Below are 23,139 nucleotides of genomic sequence, written 5' to 3' on the forward strand. Positions count from 1 at the left end.
ATGGACTTGACTCAAACACAATGTTTAAGGAGTCAAAAAAGAAAAGATTTGACTGTTATGTTCTTTATTAAAGAGTGCTGAAAAATAGAAAAGTGCACGAAGGAGTCATATCTCAGCTGATTTATGCTGACAGAATTAGAAAATCGGACTATCTATGGTGATAGAAAGCATTCATATGAAATGAAATAGTTATATTTTGATTTATATAAGTGTATACGAATATAGATCCATTTGCAGTTGAAAATGAGAGGATTAATACTCTTTAATTTGGGCATATGTTTATGTATATAATTTCTATTATCGCAAAAATAATTAAAACAATATATCTCTGTGTATAATCAGAAAGTTACATTCATTGATGTAACTATATGTGTATTCTTAAAAGAATTTAAGAATTAATAGGGGGCAGTATATTCAGTGTAGGTAATTATTCTATCTTATAAAGATCTAGATGATATTTAAGATATTACGAGTTTCAGATGTATAAGTTCATTACTAATCCTGATCACATTTAGCAAATTGCATTCTCCCAAGGGATTTCACTATTAAGACCTCGCCGGAAAGAGTCAAAAACAAAAATCCAAAACACCTCTCTTTTCTTTCTTATTGCTGCTCCACCCTTAGAATCTGGTGTTTGAATTTTTTCCAGTATCCGCCATTTTATATCTTTTGGGCAGTGATTTTTCTCTATAAAGTGTTTCACCATGGGTGCAATGATCTTTTTTGTTTTAATGGCAGAACGATGTTCAGTAAGGCGGGTTTGAATCATTCTGGAGGTCTCTCCTACATATCCTAGGAGACAGGTACATTGTATGAAATAAATCACATTTGAAGATCTGCAATTCCACATCTCCTTTGCTTTAGTGGTATGTTCATTGTAAGAAAATTCTTCACCTGTAAGGATGTTGTTACATGAGGTGCAAGAGGAACAAGGAAACGTTCCCTTGATCGGATTATTAGTTAAGATTGATCTCTGTAATAAGTTCTGTTCAGTATTTGGAATTTTAAACTGAGAGTGCACAATGTGTTCTTTAATATTCTTATTACGCTTGTGTGCAAAAAGTGGCTTAACCAATTTCTGCTCAACTGAGCAGTTACTATTCAGGATGTGCCAGTTAGAGCTGATAATCTGCTTCACTTTAGCATTTACAGTAGAATGTTTGGTGATGCAGACCACCTGTTCGTTGGTTTTAGATGTTTTAGTTCTTAATAAGCAGTCTCTGTCGTAGTATCGGGCATGTAGGAAGGTACCATAGGTGCCTCCCATGTGCCTGGCCCACCCCCCATCATCCGGGGGGCCCGCAACAGGCCCTCAAACTGAAAGACCGCATGCCTCTCCGTGTCGGCACCCTCCCGTCTGCATCCTAATATGGATGGTGGTGTCTAGCAGACACTGCCACCATATAAACCCTTTTCGCGGAAAAGCGGCGGACGGTGTTTCCGTCCGCCGCGGCCCCCCCGCCATAGTAATATATATATATTTTTTTTAATATATTTTTTTTGCAGAGTTATAAACCACAGTATACAATTAATCAGCCAGTTCACTCGTGATATCCCCCCATCCGGTAAGAAATCCAAATCGTACACAGCCATTCAGCCCGCATCCCGGAGGCCGGGCGGCATATTACTTCGTTCAATAGGAAAACATCGCGGTGCACGTCCCATAGGGACCATGGTTGAAATGTCGTTTTGCGTATCTGCTTTTACCCCCCCACCCACAACATCACTCCCGTCAGCCATCCCAGTGAGAATCAGTGGTATCGTCCTTGTCGGGACCTGCCCTAGGCGCTATGAGTTGTCACACCTGGCCGCTCTCTCCAGCCATTCCACGCTCCACACAGTACCCACCATCCTAGTAGGTCCAAGGTGCCCTACTGGGCTACCATATAACGGCTTCCGGCCCAGCCCAAACTCCCATTAACCAACCCCCCCAAAGCCCCCCTCCCCTGGCAACTGCTAAGGTGTATGCCTCGTCCTGTCGAGTTGGATGAATCCACCACAGTGCATGGTACAATACTTTTGTGTTCGCCCCGCGGTGTCCACCGGCCTAGTTTTCACCATCCTCATCCTCTACCAAAGAATCACGCAACGCCTGTACCACTAACTCCCATGCACGCGCCGCATCCAATGCCTTCTCATTCCCCATCTTGACAGCCTGCTTCATCCGGAGCACACTCTCACAGTCAGACCACCGCAGCAATTCATTCTTCCATCTACGCAGTGAGGGTCCCCCCCTGGACTTCCAATGCCACGATATTTCCCTCTGCGCCAATATCAGACCCAGATCAATGAATTTGCTTGTTACCTTGGTGTGTTTAGTATGCGGGAACCAGAGCAGCAGGCACGCCGCCATATCAAATTCCACCTCCCTGTCAGTTACTTCGTTCAGGAGTTCCCCTACCTCCGCCCAATAGGTCCCCAGGTGTGAGCACCCCCAAAACAAATGGTCCATGTCCGCGCCCAGAGATGAACACCGTGGGCATCGGGCATCCGGCACCTGAAAGTACCGCTGTAATTTCTCAGGAGTTAAATAAGCCCTATGAAGCACATAGAAATGCACTTGCTGAAAGCGCGCATTTCTCGTGCCCTTCCACGTGCGCCGCAGGATATGGCCCCATGCCGTATCCGGTATGGGCCCGCCCACGCTCTCCTCCCATTTAGCCTTGAGCCCTTGGAGTGGTTCCAGTCCCTCATTCAGCATCCTATTATGGAGGCACGTCACCGCTTTAAACGTTCCTGCCGCCATCACCACATATTGGCACGCCATAGTCGTTGTTGGTTCCATGAGCCCCCTTTCCAGTGCTTCTGTATGGCAGCCACCACCGCCGCATGTAGGAGGAACCCCCCATCTGGCAGCCCAAACTGGTCCCGGAGCGCTTCGAACGGCGCCAAAGCCCCGTCTATGTATAAGTCGCCTACCACCTGCAGTCCCGCCTCTTCCCAATCCAACAACGGGGACCAATCTCCCCCGTGCGGCAAAGCCGTCAGCATTCCGATCGGGATCTCCGGTGCATAAGGCCGCGATGCCTTCGCTCTCCGAAGGCTCCTCTGCCAGCACAGCCGGAGCGTCCGCTCCTCCATAGTGAGGGCCCGCAACTCGAGCCTCTGTTGCATGATGATGTAGGACAGCACGTGGCGTTGTATCCCCCGATCTCGGTCCTCCTCTGGACCCCGAAACACCCTAGCTACGTTCTGAGTAAGGACCTGCAACTGCGCCGCAAGATAATACAGCTCGAAGTCGGGCACAGCCATACCCCCTTCTAGCTTGGGGCGAAGTAGCGTGCTCAGGGCCACTCTACGGCGGCCATGCCCCCATAGGAAGCCAATGATCATTGACCGCAGGTCTCTAAAGATCCCTTGGGGGATCCAAACAGGCAGCGTTCGGAAATAATAGAGGAAGCGGGGGAGCGCCACCATTTTCAAAAGTGCAATCCTACCCAGAACCGTCAGCGAGAGGGTCGACCAGAAAGACAAGCTGCTCCTCAGTGCCCGGACACAGCGACCAATGTTGCCCTCCAATAAGTCCGCTGTCGCGTGGTAGATGCGAACACCCAGATAGGTGAAGCAAGAGGGCTCCCATACCACGCCCAAATCGCTGCCAGGGACTGGTGATCCCGCTCGCAGCGGGAACACACAAGTCTTCGCCCAATTGACCTTAAGGCCCGACAGCCGGCCGAACTCAGACAACAGATCCATCGCTCCGACCAATGCCCCCGAGGTGTCAGCTAGGTACAGGAGCAAGTCATCTGCATATAGCGATATATAATGCCAATGCCCGCCGCTGGCTACCCCCACATACCTGTCACCTGACCTCGCATGGACCGCCAAGGGTTCCATCGCCAGAGCAAACAATAGGGGGGAGAGAGAACATCCCTGTCGTGTGCCCCTGCCCACCGGGTACGCCGCAGACACCAGTCCGCCCAAACGCACTCTCGCCGTTGCCGAGGTATATAAGACCCTCGTCCACCTGCGGAACCCTTCGCCCATGCCAAACCTCTCTAATACTCCATCCAGGAAAGACCATTCCAAACTATCAAAGGCCTTCTCGATGTCCACGAACAGGACCGCCGGAGCTCCCTCCCCGTCCAAGATGGCGTCCATTATTCCCACCAGGCGGCGGATATTCAGCGCCGTGCTCCTCGTGGGTATAAACCCGGCCTGGTCCCTGTGTACCAGGCCCGTCATATGTGGGGCCAACCTGGTGGCTAGGATTCGGCTCAGAATCTTATAATCTACCGTCAGCATGGATAGCGGGCGATAAGACCTCACATCCGCCGCATCCCGGCCAGGCTTTAGGAGCGGTACAATCAAGGCCTCCCGCATGGACCCAGGCAACGCCCCAGCCTCGAAGGCTTCCGTATACACCACCAGCAGCCTGGGAGCCAAGCTGTCCACATACTGTTGATAAAATTCAATTGGCAGTCCGTCCACCCCTGGCGTCTTGTTGCGGGCCATATGTTTGATGGCCACCCGTATTTCTGTGAGCGTGATCGGGCTACCCAGCTCCTTCGCGTCTTCCTCGTCCAGGACCGGAAGCTGCCTCTCCCCCAGGTATTCCGCAATGTCCTGAACCCCCACTCCCAGCTGACTCTGGTACAATTCCTCATAATACCCCCTAAAACGTTCCAATACCGCTGCCTGGGAGTACACCATTTCTCCCTGCGCATTATTAATGCTGAGGATCGGGCAGCCCCTAAGTTCCCGGTTAGCTAGTCTGGCCAAGAGGGTACCCACCTTGTCCCTTTCTGCATGTGCCCTGATGATATACTGCCTGTAGTCATAACACCTTAAACGTTCCGCCTCGGTGGCAACCACTTCCTTCGCTTCCAATAATTGGGCCTGTAAATCTGGCCTAGCCGGCCTGCGGCGCTCCAAGTCCCTCAAAGTTTCTTCCGCTTTCATGAGGTCGTTCAACACAGTCGTGCGAGCATTCGAGAACCTACCCAAACACACCCCTCTCACCACCACTTTCATTGCATCCCATTCAGTGGACCTGTTCGTGGCCGTGCCCTCATTCACTCCGAAATAGCTATCAACGCCTTGCCGAACCGCGTCGCTGAACACAGAATCCTCAAGCGTCTCCGGCCGAAGCCGCCATGTTGGTATCACTGAGCGCTCTCTCTGCCACTGAATGTGTACCAATAGGGGGTTATGATCGGAGATAGTCCTAGCCAGGTACTCCGCATGGGAAATCAATGGGGCTAGGGATCCACCGCAGAGCACCGAATCAATCCTGACATGCAGATCATGGAGAGCAGAGTAAAAGGAATAATCCCTGGCTCCCCTGTGCCGCTCCCTCCAGACATCCAGCAACCCCCATCTATCCTGCCAATCCTTCCTGTGCGCGGCCAGCCTGCGCACCGGGGAGTCCACCAGGGGGGGATGGGACCTATCCAGAGCCACATCCGTGATCGAATTGAAGTCCCCCCCTAACACTATCGGGCCCGCCAGGAAAGAGGCCAAGGACCCCGAGAGGCTATCAAAGTATCAAGCTTGTTCTGTGTTCGGTGCATATACACAGCAGAAAACCACATCCCTTCCATATAACCTCCCCTCCACCGCCACAAACCGGCCATCCGGATCCACTACTTGATTCAGTACTTGGAAGGGTATCCCCGCCCTCACCCAGATCAGCACCCCCCTGGCATACGCTGAATAAGTGGTGCCAAACACCTGGCCCCGCCATCTTTTCTGCAAGGCAGCGCACTCTTTTTTGGTGAGATGAGTCTCCTGGAGCATAGCAATCTGAACCCCCCTGCGTACTAGATATGCATGGACTTTGTGACGTTTCACCATAGTTCGTAGCCCCCGGGCATTCCACGTCAGGCATTTCAAATTAGGTAATGTCCCCATTCCAACTTCGTACTGTCCGATTCAAATAACGAAGGATCATAGCCCCCCCAATGCAGTTACCCCCCCCCCCGAACATACCCAAAACAGAAAAACTTCCCAAACCCCACTCCCCAGGACAGAGCACACGAACCCAATGGCCGCCCCCATCCAAACCTTGAACCAACTTCTCGCACTCTTACCCTGTGGTCTCCACCACAGTCGGCCTTAAGGGCCCAAGGGGGGTGAATCACCGCCGACCCCAGCAAGCGGAGCCCGCGCCCCGCACCTTCATCCCCTCCGAAACACACAGCTTCCCTTCCCGGCATCCCGTCCTCCATCAACAGGATACCACCCTACCATGAAGTCTAGGTCTAGTCCCAATTCAATCTCAGCCGCAGAAGATACCATCCGATGTCTGTGGGGTCACTATCGGTCCCTTCGAGCTTTCCGCCTCTGAGAGTTCCTCTCCCGTCCTGCTGCCTTCCCCTCCCGAGTCCGTCTCTGCCCGTTCACTGTTCTGTTGCGACCCTGTAATGGCTGCCGTCGCTGCGAGCGCATCCCTCTTCTCCGCTGCCATTTGAGCCTCCCGTTTCTCCCGCTGGCGCCTGTTGCGGGATCTGATGGTTTGTGATTGCCTCACCCGGGGCTGCTTGGGTTGGTCTCGCCTACTTTTATGCGATCTGTCCGTCCCCGCTCTATACGACTCCAGCCATTGCCAAACTTCATCCGGAGTCTGAAAAAAGTGCGAGGAGCCATCCATAATGATCCGCAGCTTAGCCGGGTAGAGCAAGGAGTACTGGATGCCTTCCTCCCTGAGCTCCTTCTTCACCGCGAGGAACGATGCCCTGTTCTTCTGGACCGCTTGAGTGTAGTCCGGGAAGATCGTAACCTTACTGTTCTCCACCTCATACGGGCCCGACATCCTGGCCCGCTGAATGAGGAGATCCCGGTCCTTGTAGTGGAGGAGCCGCACCACCATCGGTCGGGGGGGGGCGGCCAAGCCCCGGCGGGCGTGCAGGTACCCGGTGAGCTCGCTCCAGAGTGAAAAAAGGAGTAAGCCCCTCCGGCGCTACCACAGTGCGGAACCAGTTCTCCATATAGGCCACCGCATCCTCCCCCTCAATCCGTTCCGGCAGGCCTACGACCCGCACGTTGTTCCGTCTATTGCGGCCTTCGGCATCCTCCGCCCTCCGCTCCAGCGAGTCCAGTCGGGCCAATATGTCCGTGATCCTGTGCTCCGCGGTCACCACCGACGGCTTCAGGTCCAGCAACAGTTGGTCATGGTCCTTGACCCTGTCCGCCAGCTTCGCGTGATCCGCGCGCAGCAGCCCCAGGCCCGTGGCCACTTGGCCAATGTCTTGGTGCAATGCTTCCTTAGTTGAGGTAATCGCATCAAGTATGGCATCCAAACGCCGGTTCAGCCGCTGTTCTTGATCAAGCTCCGGGGAAGGACTCTCGCTCAGCCGAGTTGATGTCGCCGAGTCCCCCTCAGCGCGTCCCTCGGCCATCGGCCCTCCGATCGCCGCCATTACAGGGTGCTGCGTCACAGGTCCAGGAGCCCGTTTTGCGTTGGCGCCCGTGGTTCCGTGCCAGTCTCCGGGCACCGGGCAGTGCAATGTCCCCACCGACGCTCTCAGGAGCAATGAGCAGTTAGACTAGCTCCGTTCCGTCGTCCCCCTCGGAAGCCTGAGGGGGGAAGGATGAGTCTTGTGGCGGTGGCCAACGAAGGTCCCCAAGCTCCTGGGTGAATCCGGTCAGCGTCCCCTGGTCTCAGGACACGGCACCGCCTATCCTGGTGCCCCGATCTGCCGATTGCAGGATCTCTTGCCAATCGGCGACAACTTGGCTCAGTGCTGAAGTTCGGTGCCGTCCGACCTCCTCGCCGCCATTTTCTTCACGCCCTCGGCAACACCTCGGCGGCCTCTTCAACTCGGTCGTCTCGGGGCCAGCAGTCCCCCAGCGACTCTCCGATTGTGCCCAGCTGTCCCCTTACACTTCAGAGGGCAGGAGCTTCGTCTTCGGGTCGCCTAGGGTTCCGAAAACAGGAGAATTAGCGGGATTCCGCGCGGAGCTGCGAGCTCACGCCGCCATCCCGATCGGCGTCCAAGCCACGCCCCTCCGCCATAGTAATATGACGGGGGGAAATGGGTGGCGGGCGGGCAAGGATGTCGGGCGGATCGCCACCGCCCGCATGGCGGTGGCGATCTGCCCGACATCCTAATGTGCCCCTTAGTATGGTGTCACTCATGCAATCAATAGTTTCAGTTGAAGAGACCAGGAAAACATCAAGCTAAGTAGGCAGAAATGTCTCTGAGTAGAGCATTGTATGTAGCTTGCTTAGTCCATGAGAAATAAATATCAGTTGTTGCATGTCAGACAAGTGAGAATGGGCAATATCTCTATTACATCTTGATTTCTGTTACAGAAACTGGGCCTCAAGGTAGTTGTGGTAATTTCAATCTCTACTTCCCAACACTTGACAAATGGTTTGCTCCATGAGAAGTGAACATCATTTGTTACATGTCAGACAAGTGAGAATGGGCTAAATCACAATTTCATCTTGTTTTGAGTAACAGAAACAGGGCCTCATCGTAGTTGTAATCGTTTCAATCTCTACTTTACAACACTTGACAAATGGTGAACTCTATAAGAAGTGAACATCAGTTGTAGCATGTCAGACAAGTGAGAATGTGCAAAATCACTATTGCATCTTAGTTTTGAGTTATAGAAACAGGGCCTCATAGTAGTTGTAGTCATTTCCATTGCTACTTCCAAATACTTACAAAATGGTTAGTGTAACATACCTGTTGTCAAAATGCAGTTGGGCTGGACCATGCATTTACATATTGACACATTTCATGGGTCCTGGGATGATGATTTATAGTCGTACACTTTCAAACACCATTCCGATATATGTCATGTAATGGAGATTGTTACATGTGATCTTATATTCAACAATACACATTGACTCATACAATCAAACATCTCTGATACTTTGAGGATTTGACTGTTCGGAAAATAGATAGACAACACAACACAATAGCAAAAGCTGGGATGAGTGCATACAGGATAGTGAACTGTTGTGACCGTAAGTGCGGTGTAACTTACCAGGCTCTACTCCCCCAGTTATTCCTGTCAAGCCGTCAGAATTCGGATGGCCAAGACCACCTCCTCCCAGGGAAGCAGTTGCAATGGGGTGCTGGGAAGACTACCACCAGTCCTTCCATATGTTTCTTGGAGGACAGGGAACGCACCTTCCCCCTCAGTTCATTCCATATCTTCCTCATTTTGTCCTTTGAGTGCAGGGTGGTACCTACAGCATTCACTCTGTCGACTGTCCTATCCCGCATTTCCCTCTTCCGACTGTAAAGATTATGTTGGACTTGGGCTCCAAGCAGTTGTGACTCTACACTTATGATTTCATCCACCATGACCTCTGAAAAACATGGATTCTTTTGACGTTACTTAAGTTTAAATTAAACTGAGTGACAATGACTAAAAGAAAACACGAAGGGAGAATCGAAAAGGAACCCCAAAAAAGTGTGTGGAGACTGTTATATGAAATAGGGAAAAAAGGGCTGCCTTATCTGAACAAATAAGTGTGGTGTCTGTCTTGCTGTGCTGCAGTGGAGGGTCAAAGGATAATGGTCTGGGATGAGGTGTGTTTTATAGTGTGATTTGGGAACGGAACGGAAAGACTCGACAAAGACTCTGTAAAAGAAGTCGAGGAATCAAATGTAGAAATTAAATCTGAAATATCTTCAGGAGAAATGACACCAAACTCAACTAAGGATGTTACGCTAAAGGGAAAAAATAAAAGGAAGAAAAAACCTATGAGAAGGATTCATAAAAAGCAAACACGTAAATTGAAATTTCAAAAAATTATAATACCACATAAAGAACTACAGGAGAAAAACGACGAGAAAAGTACGCCATGTAGGAGTAAAAAAGAAGAATCCCCCAAAGGAACAACTATTGATAGAAAGAAATCCTTGAACCCAAAGGCGGATGTATATCTCCCATTAAACACAGCTATTACGACAACATATGAAAATGCTGATAAAACTCTTTCTGAAAAGGAAAATGACTGCAGGAATGACACACAATCTAAGGTACTTCAATTTGAAGAACTATTTCCCACAGACAATATCCCTCTTAATAGAAGCAGGATCCTTCACCTTTTACAGAATATAAAGACTCTTCAATCTATGACAAGCAGTGACATCGACCTAGTATCACTCCCAAAGCGAGGTCAAAGTAAAATCGCAATAGTCTCGTTTTGGTCTCCAGTAATACCAAGTATTATTTTGAAGGAAAAAGAGATAATATACCGATTCGGTTATGATGTCATAGAGAAAGCTGAGCTTAAAGGAAACAAAAAATACCCAACTTTCAATAACAATATGCAACTCTTTTCTACACTGCATTCGAACGAGGGACAAAGATCCTCGGGGACCCTAAGATATCCAGAGGGTATGCAAAATAGAGATATAGAACAGGGAGAAGAGATACTGAAAATCCGAGTAAAAAAAGGGGAAAGGGAAGTGTGGCATATGGAACCAAAGGAAAATTTTGCTGAAAATAAAATGGAGAACTCATGGACCTGGCTCCCAGGGATTTTAAACTATAACAAAGGTTCTAACCAACTAAAGTACCCTGTTTAACCAAGGTCTAAAGGTTACAACGTGGAATATCGCTGGTAGAACAATGAAAAAAATGAAGGAAGTCCTTAGTAACCAGCCCGACATACTGACCCTACAAGAAACCTGGGCAACAGAGCCCTTTTCACAAAAAGGTTACTATGTGTATAGCATATGTGCAAAAGCCTCAAACCGGGGCCATGCCAAAGGGGGACTGGCTATTTTAATGAGAGAGGATCACCTGTGGGCACAAGAGATAGTGGAAACCAATAGTGAGAACGTGCAATGTATGAAACTGTCTCTGAAAGCCTACAATTTGACCACAACTAAAATAATGTTGCTTTTCAATGTATACGCCCCTCCAGGAAAAAAGCACGACAACTTATATGACGAGACCTTGCAAATTATTATACAAATAATTGAAGCCCATACGTTCTCACCCTATATAATCACGGGAGATTTCAATGGGAAAATTTCCAATACAGAAATAAAAAAATGGGGAAAAATTTTGGAAGAAGAAAGCCTGGAACCTTCAATCCCTCAATTCCCCAACGATATTCGATCTAATAAAAGAGGGAAAACACTGTTAACAGTACTGCTCTCCATAAATGGAACAATCCTCAATGGGAATGTGGAAGGCGATATCCCGGCAGCGTATACAAGACAGGGAAACGGGAGACCATCTATAATAGATTATATTATTTGTGGCAAAGACCAGCTTGAAACTATGTCCCATCTATGCTCCGATTTTACTACAGAGAGCGATCATGCCGTCATGCAACTTAGAACTAGTTGGTCGGTTCCGTCCGCAGAAGAAGGTCTGATGACCCTCGATAGAAAGGAAACTCTGGTAAACAGCGATCAGAGACGTATCTTCTGGAATCCTACCTCTTTGAGTAAAATGACAAATCTGGTCGATCACCAACAGTTCTTAAGGAATCTATACTCCGAAGATCCTATAGAAAACTTCGAGACCATGCTCATCGAACTTAAGGAGGTATTAATTGAAATGAATCTTCAAAGAACTAATACAATCCCAAAAAGAAAAAATAATAACAAAACAGGGAACTCACTGATAAAGAAAACCCTAAACAAAATGATACGTGCGCAATACTTACACCCCTCTCCTACTAAAAAGAAAGAAATAAACAAACTGAAAAACCAACTCAGAAGAGAAAAAACAAGTGAGAGAAAAACCTTTCAAGATCGTAACTGGGTTGAATTACAAATTGCTGCCAAAGAACCAAACCAAAGAACTTATTGGTCCATAATAGCCAAGATATCAGGGACAAAAAAGAAATTACAAGCAGTACCTGTTCCTCCGAAAGAGTGGGAAATTTACTTGGCAGAACTTTACAAAAAAAATGTGGACAAACTACAAGCAAACAGTCCAGATAAAGCAAAGGAAAAAGTTATGGAAAATATAATCCCGAAAACAACAAATATAATGGTTGAAACACACATTCGGAGGGCAAGAAGCTCAGGAGCCTTTGGTCCCGACCAAATTCCTATAAAGGCCCTGCAGACAAATTCTAGGGAATGGAGCCTTTTACTAACCCCACTTTTCAACTATATTTTCTCCACTGGACAAGTTCCCAGTCATGGCAAGGGAGCACTATTATCCCTATTCACAAAAAAGGTTGCAAAACGGTAGCAGGAAATTACCGCCAAATAGCCCTGATGGACGCTACCGGGAAAATCTTCGCAGCAGAGGTACTATTGCAATTAAAAAACTGGGCCTTCTCGATGGGTCTGATACCCATGTTCCAGGCAGGCTTCAGACCCAAACATTCTGTTACGGACAACATTGCAATTATCCAGTTCTTTCTGGACAAATACGTCACACGAAGAAAACAGACGGTCTACATGGCTTTCATAGATTACTCGACCGCATTCGATCGAGTGGATCGCCCCACACTGTGGAAAAAATTGAGGAGTTTGGGAATCAATGATCACTTGCTACAGGCAATAATAAGTCTCCATACAACTACATGGTGTCGAGTCCAAATGGGGGGCGAAAAAGGATTAACGAAAATAATATACACCGAAAACGGCCTTAAACAGGGTTGTCTACTAGCTCCCATGTTGTTTTCGTTATATCTCAACGATTTGCCAAATCAACTACAAAAGGGCTCAAGCCTGCCCCCAAAAATTAACCAACAAAGAGTTCATTTGTTGCTTTATGCGGACGATATAGTCCTATTCGATCTTACACCATTTGGTCTGCAAAAATCTTTGGATATTCTGTTCAAATATTCAAATGACAATTTTTTAATCCCGAACGTAAGAAAAACCAAAGTTGTAGCCTTTTCTGGGAGGAAGAAAAGTGTCAAATATAATTGGAGGCTAGGTGATGAAAAGGTCGATGAAGAAAAAGAATACATTTACCTCGGCAGGATTCTTTCTAAGAATCTAACAAATACAAAGCATATCGAAAAGTTAACGAAAAAATCTGATTTACATGCAGGAGCACTATCAAGACTATACAACGCCACGGGGAGCAGGCACTTTTCCTCATTAATAAAAATATATAAAGTTAAAATACCAGCGGTCCTGTCTTATGCCACAGAATATATTCCCATTCAACAATGGGGCTTCATGGACCGTCAGGAGGGAAAAATCTTGAAAAAAATAATGAAGGTCCCAACTGCTACTCCAGTTCAGGTCCTACGGCTGGAATTCGGAATTACTAGCGCTTTTGCCACTGCCGTGGCAAACATAATTAGATGGGCCTACCATCTCCTTCATGCTACGGAGGGAACTCTTAGATTTCTGTTACAAAAAGAGACTTTTGGCACAGATGTAGTTAAACAAACTTTCTTAGTGAACATGTCTGCAGCGTTCCAAATGGCTGAAATTTCTTCAGAAATCTTGCAGACTTGGTCCGTGTCACAACTAAAACTCTTTCTCAAATGTTTTACACCTAGGTTGAGTTATGATTTGGACTACGCTCACAGCTATAGGCTAAAAATATTCAAGCCATTCACTACACTTATAGAGTATAAACATATACAGCCATATATCTCTTTTTGTCTTTCTCATAGTGCAAGGAGGGTAATTTTCATGTATCGAGCGGGGATTTTACCTGTACAAGCCTATAAAGCAAATTGGTTACCTGGAGATCTCTCCCACTTATGTTTGTTATGTCAAGGGGGTGAGCAGACTGTGGAGCACTTACTGTTCATTTGCCCCAACTCTAAAGTGGTAGCAGCTCGCGCTCATTATATTTCACCGATATACAGATCCTGTAGGCTAACAAAGGAAAAAGAAATTTTAACAGCGGCCATAAATCCCCCGAACGAATTTGTATGTTATAATCTGTACAAATTTTTTAAATCCATGTTAGTTTTATATTAATTTGTGATGTACTTATCTTATGTAAAGTTCACTTTTTATCTCATGTTATATTTGTGGTCCTCGGTTGAGTACCAACACAAATAAAATCTTTTTGACTTTTGACTTTGACTTTGTGTGATTTGCAGGTGTGTCCACTTGGCCAGTGGATATCAACTGTGTTGCTTTTGTATCCATCCAATGGGCACTGTTCTGTTGCTTTGCTGGGATCATACTGCGACGGTCTGCTGCCATTGAGGAACCGCTGCAAGGGGACCGCCAGTACAATTGAGTTTTTGTAAAAGGCTTGGCGGGGAGCTGCGGCACTTACGGCAACAGAGTATGCATCACCCATGGTGTAGTCTGCTGTATCACTGGTGAGAACCACTCCGTTGACGGCGTTCAGGCTGCATGCATTGTAATACAGCGGCGGAAGACCACTGGCTATGCGGTATTCTTGGGACAGCTGCCACATCTTCGAGATCGCCAATCTCGTAATCGGCCCTCAGTCTTTTTTTCAGAGCTCAGAATCCTCAAGCCAGGGAAGGCTGTAGGCTTTATCTGAAAAGGGCTCAGAGAAGCTGGATTCCTTCTCTTCAAGGTCCTACTTAATCGGATTTGCTGCTGTAAGAAGGTATGAGCATTTCTTCAGCGCAGTGGCAATGCCCCTCCGCCAGGTCAGCTTGGCATTTGCCCTGGTCCTCTGAAAGTCTTTAGTTCAAAAATTTAGAAAGTCTTAAGTCTTTCAGGAATGTTAGGAGGAACCCACTTTGACACAGCCAAGGGTGCGAGGACCTTGGGAACAGCAGTTCAGTATGAGAGCAAGATTCACTCCAGCAGAAGTCACGAACAAGGTCAAGGTTCAGTTATATTTAGGTCAATTACATATAATTGGCAAATGCCAGATTTTTAAGTTTTTTAAATGGGAGTTTTTTTTTATCAGAAGACCTACATATAACTTCCCTTTTACCTTTGATTTTCCAGTGAATTTCTGTGCTTTTTTTAATGTAAAGAAATATTTTATTACAAAACACCTGCATCCATATGCCAGCCATGTCTGGCGTTTGTCCGTATGCGAGGGGGTTGACCACAGGGCCTGGTGACGGCCAACTCCCTGCTGCACATGGACTTGGAACTGGCTCTGGCTGCTGTAGGAGTCCTGCGGGCCTGCAACAAGCCAAAATAATTATATCTGACATTTTGACCTCTGGGTTTGGGTGTTCTTTTAAGGGATAGCCCTCCATGGAGGGTTAGGGAGTCATACTATCCATACCCTCACCCTTATATGCTTTTTAATGTATTGCTGAGGAGTCCGGGACTGAGTTCCCAAGTCCAGTAGTGGCAGCTGTAATATTTCTCCTTATGTTGCAGCCAGCCAATCACATTGCTCTGACCTGCGAGACCAGGCAATCATGTTGCTTATTTTTCCTGTGAGTCTCAACGCAAGATATCGCTATTATTTTAACCCTAATTTCTCAAAAACAGCTGAAAATTGTTACTACTAAACACAAAGCACACTTTCTGAATCAAGATTGGGCCCTAAGTTAACAATAACACGCACCCCATTCATGCACAATTTTCTCATCAATAATTTCACTGCAAATGTTGCAGTGATGTTATTAATGATGTCATAGAAGATGTAATGAATGATGTATTATGTGGAATAATTAGCAGTGCCTAGCGAGGGCGCAAGTTATAGTTACCTTAGGGCACGAGTAATAATTACTTGAGATATATAACTGCTGGATTTCTATAGTTTTGTGTGTGCAAATTCTGAACAGAACTTTCGTTTTTTCAGTGAATTCATACATTTTTTTATGCTATTTCCTAACTATAACATCCCTATAACCTGGATGTGTGACTGTATGTGTGGCAGGCTGTGTGGGTCTGTGAGTGGGTGTGTGGTTGTTTGTGTGTGGCTATGTGGGTCTGTGAGTGAATGGTTGTATGAATGGGTGTGTGAGTAGTTCTGTGAGTGGGTGTTTGAGGTCTGTGTGGGTCTGAGTGGATCTGTGAGTGGGAGTGTAAATGTGTGTGTGTGTAAGTGTGTGTGTGAGTAAGTGTGTGGTTATGTGAGTGGGTGATTGTGTTTTTTTATTGGGGTCTGTATCCATGAGACCACCCAAATCCGCATGGATCTGGGAGGATATGCAGATTTTTACACGCTCAAAAAAATAAATAACAGATTTTTCATAGTTTCTTCCCCATGAGGGGTCCCTCACCGACCACTCTATCAGTCCCATGGAGTCGAGGTACCTCTACCCTGTCCTCTTCTATCACTCTTAAATTGTATTTTCTGGGAACCGAGTCCTGATGAATAAAATGGTGGCCGCAACTTCCCTCTCAAGTTGCGTCCAGCCAATCATCACATTTCTGTTTGCGTGTGGATCCGCAAATACGCCTGGACCCATGGCAGATCCGCGTCTCTAGGTATACATGAATCTTTTAACTTTAAGTACTTCAAAAACACAACAGATTTACACCATATTTTAACAAGCATTTGCAAGGCAATAGGTCTCTGATTTGCAAGAGTTTAAGCTATTGGAATTGTAAATGACAATACCTTTTATTTATCTGTTTTGCTAATTGGGGAAGAGTAGGTAGCCTTACAGCTAGAACAGTCGACCTCTAAGCTGGGGAACCGGGTTCGAGTCTGGGCAATGACGCTCAACATCCTGTGAATCTGGGCCAATTACTTAATCTCCCCCCGTGCCTAACAAAAATGAATGTGTCCTCATTTAACTCATGTAATGCGCCCTGATACCCAATGTCTCGGCTCTAGTTCGCGCTATATAAAACTCTACAACAACAAAAAACATAAATAAAAGGCATTGTCATTACAATGAACAACAAGAAAACCTAGGGGTCTCTGCAGGAAAGTATCATGGAAATTCCTATCTACTTACCCCGACGTCTAGCATAGTACATCTGGTTGGAGTCTAGACTAAATAGTTCTCACAGGACACGAAAAACCTAAAACGGGGGGCCACCAGTGATTATAGATCAACAAAACCTTTTATAGGAATCCCATCAAAGACTTGTGATGATCAATGTTATCATTTGGTCATCCTCAGGGTCGTGTGTCTCTGGATCATTGAGACAAGGATCGTACCCTGTGGTGAAAAAGGGTTCCGACCCGCAATCACTGTTGGACCATACGGTATTGATCTGATGGGATCTAGTGCAGTGCAAAAAAATAATAAATAGTGGTGAATTAAAATAGGAAAGCGAACCTAGAGAGAAAAATTTTAATAGGGAAGGTCTCTTCCTGTTAAAAACAAGAACAGCGCAATATCATAGCAGTTTAAAAAAATATCTGCAGGGGGCCAACATGTTTCAGCCTAATGGGAAAAGGGGACCCAGGCTTTCTTCAGGGCCTCTGTTCTCAAAAATAATGCTACTGCATATAGTGCAAATAATGTGCCAAAGCAAAATTGTCAAAAAACAATCGTAAATATCATTCTATAACAGCAAAGGATATATTTCCGACGTCTGTTAATTCTCCTCAGTGATACCTGGTGTATTAGTTACATCCAGATTGTCCGGGGAACAGACCTCACCTCTCCTGGACCTGGCTCAGGACATGTGAGACCCCGCTCTGTCCGTCATTGCCTCTGGCCGGCACTGACTCAGTGACCAAATGATAACATTGATCATCACAAGTCTTTGAGGGATTCCTATAAAAGGTTTTGTTGATCTACAATCACTGGTGGCCCCCCGTTTTAGGTTTTTCGTGTCCTGTGAGAACTATTTAGTCTTGACTCCAACCAGATGTACTAGGCTAGACGTCGGGTTAAGTAGATAGGAATTTCCATGATACTTTCCTGCAGAGACCCCTAGGTTTTCTTGTTGTTCATTTAATTCTACAAAGGGGTACTACCTAGGCTGGTCTATAAATATCCCTTAGGCCCTTCACTCACGTTTTGTTATTTGTATTGTCATTACAATGCCAATAGCTCAAACTCTTGTATATGCGTGACCTATTCAAAGAAGCACCCGCCATTGTCCAGGGTTGCTCGGAAAGTTAAACTGTGCATGGTGCCCTGAATGTTGTGGTAAAGCATGTTGTGCCTGCAGTAGGAGAAACTCTTTAAAGAAAATAGTGCAAACAGACTAAAAAAAGACGTACAGTGTAACAACTGAATTAAAAGGGCGAGTCATCATGGGAGGCTACAAATGAAGACAAGGTGGTACTAAGGAGGGACGAACAAGACTATTAACGAATCAGAAGCCAACATTTACGAAGGGCAATAACACAAGCCAATGACAAGTATGAGCAGACAGTGGGCTGGCTTTAATTCCATACTCCAGTACAGCATGCCGCAGAGTAGCGCATGCGCTTCCCAGGCTCAACCTAAGAAGCATTCTTTGTGGACCAAGATCTAGCTTTCTCTCAGATTTGGTGTAATTCCGTTCAGCAGTTCGGTTATAGTTGTGTCTAAAATCCCTATTGAAAATTGCATGGGCAAAGCACATTTTGCCCCTCCCCCACCTGCCCCTCCACCCCCCTTCCCCTCCACCCCTGTTTTTCTCTGCCCCTGCTGGAAGGGTCACCCCAAAACCAAACAGATAGCAGCTGAAGTGACTGGCAAACTAGTTTTGAAAAGTTTGGGAAGATTTGTCAAACAGCATCAAAGTAGTTAGCAAAACAAAAAACGCTTTTCCTATGGAAACTAGGTCCTAGCTATAACTTCAAATAATACCAGAGCAAGAGTAGTTGTGGCTATTGATGGCCGAACAAGTGCTAGGCTTGTATGGTTATTTTAGTAGGCCCTCACCCTCTAATGGTCAAACTACTTTAAAACCATAGCTAAATTTAAACAGAAAGAGAAACACAAAAGGGAGAGCCTCAAGTGTCCAAAAATTGTATCATAGAGCTTGTTCTCTTTTTTCTTTCCTCCTTTCACAATAAGCACATATTTCAAGGGTGTCCATTCCAATACTCTTCTCCAATACCGAAATAACGTGGGAGCCGTTGTGTGAAGTCCCAAAAACAGTTCTCTTTATTAATCTTCAATACATCAATGAAACAGCCTGGCCAACCCGTTTCGTCCTCTCAGAGGACTTCATCAGGATTTCTGTATTTCTTTGCAGTAGTATCACTTTGAAGTCTAAATTTAAGGTGAATCAGTTCTCCCAGAAATTCTTCAGACATTCCTATTGATCCCATAGTATCATAGGTACATAACAGAAGACCATAGATAAATATTTTTGCTTAAAATCCACTACTTAGTTTCTCTACGATACTATAGGAGCAATATGAGTGTCTGAAGAATTTCTGGGAGAACTGATTCACCTTCACTTAAGTGAATTGCATTTTGTAGTAAGTAGTACACCACTGTGGTACTACTTTACCTACTACAAAATGCAGCTTGTAGATTGGGTCCATTATGTTTTGAGATTTGGGGTCCTATATAACCAACTCACTAATTTTGGTGATCTTTAATGGCAAATATAGAAACTCTGGTGTAGATGTAAATCGAAACTGAAAGCGGCTGAAGTGCGATAAGATCCAATGCTAGGGCTAAGTCGTAGTTCACCAGGTCACCCAGGCCAAGCCAGATGATCAAACAATGAACAATGCTTGTTACAACCCAAGAACGATCGCCTTTCAGGGCTAGTGATGCAAATGTAACGACTATGCGAGTCAGCGAAGCTTTTCTTTTGTATCTCCCAGTGAAACGCACACCTCTACTTCTGTACTGAATATCTCCCGGTCATGCCGCAGCTTGCAGGCTCAGAACAGGAGGGAGGGCTGTGTTGCCAGAACTTAAACATGCCCGCAGCAGGTCGCATTCTTTCACGGCTGCTGAGAGGAGCAGTGACAGGGAAGCTGTTCGGATGTGTCTGCTAGCACTCAGGCAATTGGCTAGCACGAGCAGAACAGTTGTATTGTGTTTTTTATTTGTACTTGAAAGTGGCTGCTGCAGAGCTGCTGAAGCACTGAATGCTCCTGACACGAAAATACCTGAACGAACTTAGGTGAATTTACAACACCTGCGGCGCTGTCTTGCGATGGTATTTCTGACAGTAAATTAAACATTTGCAGTCCTCTTGGAAGGGTGTTTTTTCGAAGCGTTACTTCTGTGCTCCTGACAACAGTGCGTCTTCGGTGGCACACAGGCTCGGCTAGCTGTTCTGCTGCAGTTCTTGCCTGACGCCGGCCCTGTTTTCTAACGTGTCTGTTCTTCGCTGGCAGGTGAGCGTCCTTACAGACCAGGTGGAGGCTCAGGGCGAGAAGATCCGGGACCTGGAGTCGTGTGTCGACGAGCACCACCTGAAACTTAATGCCGCCGAGGAAATGCTCCAGCAGGTAAACATACCTTTTGTACACGTCGCGAGCTAGCCTTTGCTTATTTGACAATTTTTTTCTTAATTTAAACGACTTTAACAAGACGACTCGCAATTCTTACAAAACTATTTTCAGTTTGAAACAAGTGGAACTTATTTAGTTGTTTCGTGAAGTTCGCATTACTTCGAGTTACAAAAAATATATCTACAAATGTGTGTGAATACCTTTGAATGCATTTTAAATACTTTTCTTATGTTTGTATCTCTTGGTGTTTAATATCTAGCGAAACTACAATATTCATTTGCTTTAAACACAGATAAAGTCAACGTTTTGTGCGTCGTATCTTTGAAAATAGCCCCAGCACACTCACTCGCTGTGTTCAACGAATGCTTTGTAACAAAGTTCATTTATACAAGTCTATATTTAACGGAGCACGTGACCTTCAAGCCGAACTGTGTGCCTTCCACACATGCTGGTCGCTTTCCCCTGCAGGACTGTGTTTGTGCAGCCATGTCTTCACTGTTGTTAGGCGCACTAGGTATGTAAAACGATACAGCGGAGTTCTATTTATCAACAGGACAAGGCGAGCGGGCAATGTGAGGCAGTCGAAAAACCTGCCAAGCAGGTTAAAGTCGGCGTTTCTCTAGAGGTGACGAATTATTTTACAGTCGGAGCATGCCTCGGGATGTCAGAGTGCTGCATGGTTAAGGATATTGGAAAGCAATGAATGAAAGACACACCTTACCAGGAGTCATTTTCTTTACTTGTTGATGCACAAAATAGTAGTTCTAAAAAGATTGCTCTGTAACTTCAAATATGCAGAATATTTGAAAAGCATATTTTCATATTCGCTGCCAGTTGAAAAATTATTTTCAAACCCGGTCGCGTGGTTTACAAATAGAAACTATAAGGCGTGCATGTTGTCTCCCAGCAGGGAAGAGGGCCGGACGCATGTGCATTGTCTCCCAGCAGGGAAGAGGGTTGTAGAATGTTGTGAAGTAAATGCAGCTTCGAATTTCAAACCGCGATGACAGCTGGACATGGCAGACACGTCATTCCTATTTCCCCGCCTCGCTGCGAGCTTAAAACGCAGATACAGCAGGGGGTGATGAAACATATGTGGTGGGAATCCTTAGCATGAACGCACGTTCTTGTGGCTGCCATCTTACACGTTGTTGTTTAAAATTGAATGGGACAGGTGATCAATGTGAATGAATGCAGGTGGGTATAGTTTGTGGTCGGTGGTGCTGTTCGATTGCTCTTTGGGGACGTTGTACTGCACAGAACAGGATGGTGTGGGAAAGTTGGGGCCTCGGATTGTATTTTAGCTGGGGAATGGAGCTTAGTAAGGCGGGAAGTTTCCATGCAGCGCTAGTGCATTTGGAGGTCTCTGTGGCAGCAGAAATGATTACGCCCTGCTAAAAAGCACCCCAAAGTAGAAGTCGCTGTCTGAGTGGGTGGCGGTCAGAAATCAATCAATCAATCAGAGGAATTTATAGAGCGCGCTACTCACCTGTGAGGGTCTCAAGGTGCTGAGGGGGGGGGAGGAAGGGGGGTCGCTACTGCTTGAACAGCCAGGTCTTGAGTTGTTTCCTGAACGAGAGATGGTCTCGGGTCAGCCGTAGGTGGGTGGGGAGGGAGTTCCATGTCTTTGCTGTCAGGTAGGAGAAGGATCTTCCTCCGATTGTGGATTTCCGAAAACGTGGGACGGCAGCGAGGGCGAGGCTGACGGATCGGAGCTGGCGGGTGGTTGTGTAGAATGTGAGGCGGTTGTTGAGGTACTTCGGGCCCATGTCGTGGAGAGCCTTGTGTGCGTGGGTGAGGAGTCTGAACGTGATCCTCTTGTTGACGGGGAGCCAGTGAAGGTCTTTCAGGTGGGCAGTGATGTGGCTGCGGCGGAGGATGTCCAGGATGAGTCGTGCTGAGGCGTTCTGGATGCTCTGGAGTCTTTTCTGGAGTTTGACTGTGGTTCCAGCGTAGAGGGTGTTCCCGTAGTCCAGGCGGCTGGTGACGAGGGCCTGGGTGACCGTCTTCCTGGTTTCGGTGGGGATCCATCGGAAGATCTTTTGGAGCATGCGCATGGTGTTAAAACAGGATGATGAGACGGCGTTGACTTGCTTGGTCATCGTGAGGGAGGACTCCAGGATGAAGCCCAGGTTGCATGCGTGGTCTGTAGGTTTGGGTGCGCTGCCCAGGGCAGGGGGCCACCAGGAGTCGTCCCAGAGTAAAGCAACCTACCAATAGATAAACGATAACATCAAGCAAAGGATATTAAGGCATAGAGTGAGAGGAGGTTGTTAGGACCCTCAGCAGCAGGGGGCTTGTCTTAGTTGCTGAGTACAATAAGTAGATGGCCTATGACAGAAGAGGCAATGCTATCCCCAATTTTCTCTCTCCTGCTGATGAACTCTTCGGATATAGTGGTTTTACCAGATTTTTATAAAAATGTGAAATTATCCACCAGGATTTCGAAAGGTCACATATAATAAAACATAATTTATAAACATCAGAGGAATATGACATGTTGTAGAAAGTGTCGAAGAAAATAACACATACCTACTTGAATCACGAGCAAGTTTATAATGCAAAAAAAAATGATTACTACTGTGAATTCATAGAAATGGGCAGCAGATGTTCCTTCTCTACCCTACTAAGCATAAATGCTACTACATCCCGCACACAAGACAAATTTGTAAACTTATTTCATATAGACACCGATGGAGATCATGTGACTGAAACCTATAACAAGGAGATGTTGCAGGTGCCATCAGGTCCAGTGAGAGAGAGCACATTCGACCATCAAATGGTCACTAGAATGTGAACTTTTGCTGCTGAGCAATCTATTTATGAATTTTAGCGTACAATTGCCGGGCATGAAAGGCAGTTTAAGTATATCAGAACTGGTGCAGCTTAGTACTACAATGAGCATTGGCTAACAAGATGGAGCCAGGAATCACAGTAGCTAATCGGAAAACACTCACACCAGGCAGCAGTATCAATTTAAAGGTAATTTAGGCTGAATGGGTGTTGTGGTTATACTTT

General features: G+C 46.4%; 1 protein-coding gene across 25 annotated transcripts in view; it reads left to right on the forward strand.

The window, feature by feature from the left end:
• The window catches only part of PPFIBP2 (PPFIB scaffold protein 2), a 1,093,831-nt gene that overhangs the window by 722,152 nt on the left and 348,540 nt on the right, over positions 1-23,139 (forward strand). For 24 of the 25 annotated variants that reach the window (XM_086955895.1, XM_086955898.1, XM_086955897.1 and 21 more), the window contains one exon: positions 20,005-20,118. In XM_086955895.1, coding sequence (XP_086812021.1) covers positions 20,005-20,118 — 114 coding nt within the window. Of the gene's footprint in view, positions 1-19,687; positions 19,788-20,004; positions 20,119-23,139 lie in introns of those variants that run through there. The other variant, XM_086955907.1, reaches the window with a different exon arrangement.

Source organism: Lissotriton vulgaris, chromosome 2_1 (genome assembly GCF_964263255.1).
Source record: "Lissotriton vulgaris chromosome 2_1, aLisVul1.2, whole genome shotgun sequence".
Lineage (NCBI taxonomy): Eukaryota > Metazoa > Chordata > Amphibia > Caudata > Salamandridae > Lissotriton > Lissotriton vulgaris.